The 6,956-nt window shown below is 39.3% G+C and overlaps 1 protein-coding gene across 1 annotated transcript in view; it reads left to right on the plus strand.

Annotated features, from left to right (window-relative positions):
* Positions 1-1,549, plus strand: part of TAB3 (TGF-beta activated kinase 1/MAP3K7 binding protein 3) — a gene marked incomplete at its 3' end in the record, with an annotated part of 10,137 nt that extends 8,588 nt beyond the window's left edge. The window contains exons 4-5 of the mRNA XM_010837770.1: positions 6-566; positions 1,389-1,549. Coding sequence (XP_010836072.1) covers positions 6-566; positions 1,389-1,549 — 722 coding nt within the window. The remainder of the gene's footprint in view (positions 1-5; positions 567-1,388) is intronic.
* Between the last annotated feature and the right edge of the window lie 5,407 nt (positions 1,550-6,956).

Raw genomic sequence — 6,956 nt, forward strand, 5'->3', positions numbered from 1 at the left:
CCCCCCCCATCCATATCAACAAGGACCTCCTAGCTATCAGAAACAGGGAAGCCATTCGGTAGCCTATCTCCCATATACAACATCTAGCTTACCCAAAGGATCCATGAAGAAGATAGAAATTACAGTCGAACCCTCTCAGAGATCTGGAACAGCCATGAATAGGAGTCCTTCACCTATCAGTAACCAGCCATCTCCACGGAATCAGCACTCATTGTACACAGCCACCACACCACCGTCAAGTTCTCCTTCTAGAGGGATATCCAGTCAACCGAAACCTCCGTTTACTGTCAATCCTGTGTATATTACATATACACAGCCCACTGGACCTTCTTGTGCTCCATCACCATCTCCTCGGATGATACCAAACCCAACGACCGTTTTTAAAATCACTGTAGGCCGAGCCATGACTGAAAATCTGTTAAATTTAGTGGACCAAGAAGAACGTTCTGCAGCCCCAGAACCTATCCAGCCCATTTCAGTGATACCAGGCTCTGGGGGAGAAAAGGGAAGCCATAAATATCAGAGAAGTTCCAGTTCTGGATCTGATGACTATGCTTATACACAAGGTAATTTCAGCCCTTTTATATGACATTGTCTTTGTGGGGCGATGGCAATCTCCTACTCAAAGTAAACAATTTATATTAGGTGTTTAATTAATGTACTATGTATTAAATATTTGGCAGTAGCATTGCTATTAAGAATAGGGTTAGTGCTTCAGAATCATCTACAGATTTTACTTTAAAATAGAAAAATGTAGTCATGATAAGAGTGCCTTCAAAGACTGTATGTTAAGAAGTGCATTCATTGGGAGAAAATCATAGGCCAGTGAAATCAACATAGTCCAAAACACCAACTACAGAGTAGGAAAAAGTGACTCATAGAGGGTGGCCTAAAGCTTATCACAGGGAAAAATTTAAATATTTTTTAAGTGGATGGACTGAAGGGGGTGAGGAAGTTTTAAGTATTGTGTATTTATGGGAAGTAGGGTTGGTAATGAAAAACATTATTGGAGTAGTTCACAGTGGACCTAACTCAGTATAAAGAGAAGAAAGTATCTTAAAAGTTTGTTAAAAGATAGGGGAGAATTGACTATTCTTTCAGTATATGTGAAATGACACCCAGGGATCATTGAAGACAATCTTAGGGAAACTAAGGACAATAGAAGAGGAGGAATGTATAGATGATATTATTTTGGCAGAAGGAACCAGATCCAAATTAAAGTACACAGGAAGGCCAAATCACATTAGCAAGACTTTAGAATAAATGTCAACTGAAGTTGAATGACCGGGGTCTTTATGGGTATTTCATACATTAGCCATGCATGTACAGATGTCCCTGTCACTTGTTCAGTGTTATTTTCTGCAATGACTTTGTCTGTAATGCTATAGCTTTGCTGTTACATCAGCGAGCAAGGATGGAGAGGTTAGCAAAGCAATTGAAACTTGAGAAAGAGGAGCTAGAGCGCTTGAAGGCAGAAGTTAATGGTATGGAGCATGACCTGATGCAGAGGCGGCTCAGAAGGGTCAGCTGCACCACGGCGATCCCAACGGTAAGTAGGATCTACTAGGATGTATTAGGCGGGGGCTGGGGGGCATGTTGCATGTCTGGGCTGCTGCTTCTGATGTTAAGTTCTCTTCCCGGTAGCATTTTGTTCTGTCAGCAGCACATGAAGGATGTTTGCCTTTTGTTCTCAGCCAAATAAATGGATAGTTTCTTTTGTTCTCTTGGGGGAATTCCGTAGTTTCATGAGTATTTTCAAAGATAATTAATGTATGGCAGCTCAGTCACTATAGATTGCTTTCTGTTAGAATAGAAATGAGAAGTAAAACTTGACCAAATGCTTTATAAGTGTTCACAGGTATTCATTTATGCTTTTGTGTATTATGTACATATATATTTAAGACAGTTATTTTTCTCAGTACATTAATGTACATGAGTTAGAGCAAGATCGATATGCATCTTGGGAAAGTGTTGACTCTAGATCATTATCAAGCAGAGTAATTTTAAGTGTAGAGAATTGTAGAAACTAAGATAACAGTATGAACAGGAGTTGTAACGGGTTATAGAAGTACTGTCATGCATAGATTTGGGCCACATACTGTTAACAAATTGGTAGCTATGTAAGTTCAACAATTCTTAAAAACCTCAGACCCCAAATAGCATTTGACTCTTCAACATTGATTTAGCAAGCAATTTTTTCAGCTTATGAGTGTGGTCCAAAGTGAGGAGTTTAGTGTATACCTGCTAGAGGGAAGAATCGAGCCATCCCTCAAGAAATAACTTGAATACTATATATGGTAAGTGATCTGTGAGGTTGAGTGAGAAGTTGCCTCAGCTAGTCGATCTGCGTCCTCCATGTACTTTGCTCTCACTAGTCCTCTAAAGCGTTCTGTGTAGAACTCTTGTGTGTTCTTGAGGAAGCAACTCGCTCTATTCTTTTACCTGAAGGCATTCTTAACCTCTTTTGACCAAGGTTAAGTTCAGAGACAAAGGAGGGAAAGAGAAGCTAAGGGTTTAGGAGCTACTAGCTGATATAGTGGTTAGGACTTTGCCCCCGAAGGCAAGGGATATGGGTTTCATTCCTGGTTAGGGAAGTAAGATACTAGCTCTAATGGGAGACAACAGGAGACTGGGGGACTGCCAAGGTGATGCCGAATCCTTCTCTAGCACCCCTGGAGACTTAGGGATTGCAAACCTCATGCAGTATCCTTTTTTAGCATCCTCTCAGGAGACTTGGGGACTGCCAACCTAATGCCATATTCTTTTCTAGCATCACAGGATACTTAGGGATTACAAACCTCATGCAATATCCCTTCTCTAGCATCATCTCAGGAGACAGGAGATGCCTAAAGGATGGCAAACCTCATGCACTATCCTCTCCCATCGTCTCTGGAGACTTAGGGACTGCCAACCTGATGTTGTATCCTTCTCTAGCATTGTCTCAGGAGACTTAGGCATCACAAACCTTATACAGTATCCTTCTCCTAGCATCATTTCAGGAGACAGGAGACTGAGACGACTTAAGGATGGCAAACCTCACGCAGTATCCTTCTCTAGCTTCGTCTCAGGAGATGACTTAGGGATGGCAAACCTCTTGCACTATCCTCTCTCATCATCTCAGGAGACAGCAGACGTATGGACTGCCAACCTGATGCCATATCCTTTTCTAGCATCACAGGAGACAGGAGACTTAGGGATTACAAACCACATGCAGTATCCCTTCTCTAGCATCAACTGAGGAGACAGGAGATGCCTAAGGGATGGCAAACCTGATGGTGCAGTTCTCCTGCATCATCTCAGAAGACTTAGGGATGGCAAGCCTGATACAGTGTCCTTCTCTAGCATCATCACAGGAGACTTGGGGGACTGCAAACCTGTTGCAGTGTCCTTCTCTAGCATCCCAGGAAACAGGAGATGTAAGGATTGCACACCTGATCCAGTATCCTTCTCTTGCATCCATCTCTGGAGACAGGAGACTTAGGGATTGCAAACCTCATTCATTATCCTTCTGTAGAAACCCTCTATGGAGACAGGAAGCTTATTGTGTACAAACCTCATTCATTATCCTGCTATAGAAACACTCTATAGATACAGAAGAGAGGAGACTCACTGATTACAAATCTGATTCATTTTCCTTTCTTAGAATCCCTCTATGGAGACAGGATACAGGAGACACTTTTATTGATTACAAACCTGATTCATTGTGCATCTATAGAATACCTCTGTGGAGATAGGAGACTTATTTATTAGAAACCTGATTCATTATCCTTCTATAGAATCCCTCTTTGTAGACAGGTAACAGGAGCCGTATTGATTACAAACCTGATTTAGTATCCTTCTCTAGAATCTGTGTATATAGACAGGATACACAAGACAGGAGGCACAACAGTAGACAGGCAATTCAGGAAACAGGAGTCACAGGAGACTGTCAACAACAGACAAAGGAGACAGGAGACAACACTTATTTATTACACACCTAATACATTATCCTTGTATAGAATTCCTCTATGGAGACAGGAAAACAGGAAATGACACCCTTTTATTGATTACAAACTTGATACATTATCCTTCTATAGAAACCCTCTATGGAGACAGGGAAAGAAGATGACACAGTTTTATTGATTACAAACCTGATATATTATCCTTCTATAGACTCCCTGTATGGAGACAGGAGATACTTGATTACAAACATGATTCATCATACTTCAATTCAAAATCAATTTTATGATGAAAAAACCCTCCCAGTGCACATGTGACTTTGAATCCCTCTTCTCCTATTTCACTTATACCTCCTTGGATAAGCTTACTTTCTTTATATTTGGTCTCTCTTCTACAATATCCACGACTACCCATCTCATAGAATTTTTTTACATATCCAGAAGAACCTAAGATAATATGCATTACACAGTTTATATAATGCTTAACAAATAGTCTTCTTACTACATAATTTTGATTTACAAAACAGTGGAAAAATATGCTTAAATCTGAAATGTTTTGAAAATACTTGATTTTCTTTTCATTTTAGGAACCTGTATAACATATAAATGTCAAAGCATTTAGTCAGAATTCCCTTTTTGTTCCTAGAGGCTCATTGCTAATGCTTATATGGCTTCTTTAACCAGTAGTACATGAACACCTGGTTAGAAACCCATGTGCCTCGTCAAACTGAAATGCATATTTGTGACCAACTATAGGTACAGTTGCAGAAACTTAGAGGATCAGCAAAATAATCTTTCCAAGGAGGACTGAAGTTGAAAAATGCCTAATAGCCATCATTTCTCTCAGGCTGTTGTTTGCAAAGCCTTTTATTAAATGCTGTGAGAGATGTCATCGCTTAACCACATCTGTATGCAAAAAGACATACATAGATCCATGAACCTGTACATGGGGGAAGAAAAGCTAATGTAACACAGTGAATCAATAGTGCTGGCCAACTACATGGTAATGATATTAACTACTTTGAGAGTTCTGAGATAGAACTCTGTTAGCTTTTTGCTAGTGGAGTTCAAAGAGGTGACAATTGCATGGAGAGGGGGGAAATTTAAGTTATACCTTGAAAGATAAATAAGATTTTACTCATCAGCGCTTCCACTTACTCCATCCCACAAGTATCTTCCCCTTCATTGGTCTTCTGATTAATTGGGTGGTGGCATCAACCTACTCACAGTCCTGGATGCATAATCAAGGCAAAACCATGAAAGAACATCACTGGTCTTTGACCTTCTTCTCTCTGACAAATACTCTCCAACTGATAGAACAGGTGAATTAAGGTATTTCTGCCATGTTTTGTACAACAAGCTATTTTTTTCCTTAGAAATGTCAGATGTTAAGTATTCTGGAATTTTACAAACAAGCAAGGTTAAATGACACCAAACCCATCTTGAAATCCCACCTTCATGAAAATACAGTATAGTTTCCTACAAATACTAGTAATGGTCCAGAAACAGCTATTGTCCCCTCACTCCAAAGCTGTTAGGAGGCATAGGAATCTGACAGAAAAAAATCATAGTTCAGTGAGTACCAAGGGTTCTGTTGTCTTTGGAAATGAGCATGTTGACAAGAGCCTTTTGGTTGTTACTAGCAAATGTGCAGTGGCCTCTTGACTATAACGTTTATTATAGTTATTTCCATACCTGATTACACAGCTTCACTGTTCAAGACCACTCTACCTGAAATAGCCCCCTCTGCCCGCAAATATGTTAGAAGGATTTGCTCCTTTAGGTACTTGACTTTCTCCAAAATTCTACAAGGCAAAGACTAGATTCTTTGATATATTCCTGGGAAGACAGCATCACTTTTTGAAACCCTTGAACAAGTGCTTTACTACAATGCTCAGATGTGTTTTACACTTTTAATAGTTAATATAGACAAGATGTAAGCATTTATTTTACATGTTAACATAGGAATGAGAAGAGCAATCCATGATAAGTATTTCTCAATGACGTTTTTGTTCCCCTATCATTTGAAGGGATTGCTGCACTTATTATAGACTGCCTGTTACATTACTTTCTTAAAACTTTTGACACCACCTAATTTAATGGACATTCCCAGATATTCTGAGATGTCCTAACAGGATAGTATCTTGCATCATTCAGAATTAACCCATTTTTCTAGATTTTCCTTCACTTTTATATTTAGCTTTTTAGTAAAACACCATGTTTAGCAGAAGATTATTTTCTTCTGTCTTCCTGTGATAGCAGATATTATCTTTTACTTCATGTAGTTACAGTCACCTTAGTAAGTGGTTTCCTAGCTGTACTGTGCTGAAAGCTTCATTACCTCTAGAGTCTAAACTCTGAACTTCATTTTTTACTGTACATATATGTGAATAGTAAAGACATTCAGAACTTTGGGGGAAGTAGAGGCTTCCAAAAAGCTTTACCCAATCGAAAAATAGGGCTCTTTTCATATTTCAGTGTCTCATGTTCATGTCAAGGCAGAAAGAAACAGACTTGGGGGGAGAATGGAATCTATTTGTTTCTGCAGTTTCCATGCACTAGGTTACTAGCTTTCTTTTATGTAGGAAAAACAGAAGATGCAAAGATTTCTAGAGACGTTTCTAAAGTAGACTTCTGTATAAATCCTGGATCTGCCCATTACGAGTTTTTAAGAACCTTGGGAAAATTATTTAACCTGTTTGTGCCTCAGCTTCATCATATATACCCTGGGGGTGATATCAGTACTTACCTGGGAAGATAATGTTGAGGCAAGAGTGAGAGACTTCTGGCGAACATAGTGCCTGACAGTTAGTAACTATTCATTAAAAGAAGTACCACTGTAATTTTTACCAGCCTTGACAAGACTAAAATCATGGAAACTGCTTGTTTACAAGGTTGTTGCCTAGTTTCCCTTACCATGCAAATGTAGAAAGAAAATATTCTCAATGCTCTGTGATTAATATATGGTAGTATTTGTATGAGAGAACATAGTGTAGTATGATAGCCCCGCCACATTAT

This window comes from Bison bison, unplaced genomic scaffold (genome assembly GCF_000754665.1).
Source record: "Bison bison bison isolate TAMUID 2011002044 unplaced genomic scaffold, Bison_UMD1.0 scf7180017845905, whole genome shotgun sequence".
NCBI lineage: Eukaryota > Metazoa > Chordata > Mammalia > Artiodactyla > Bovidae > Bison > Bison bison.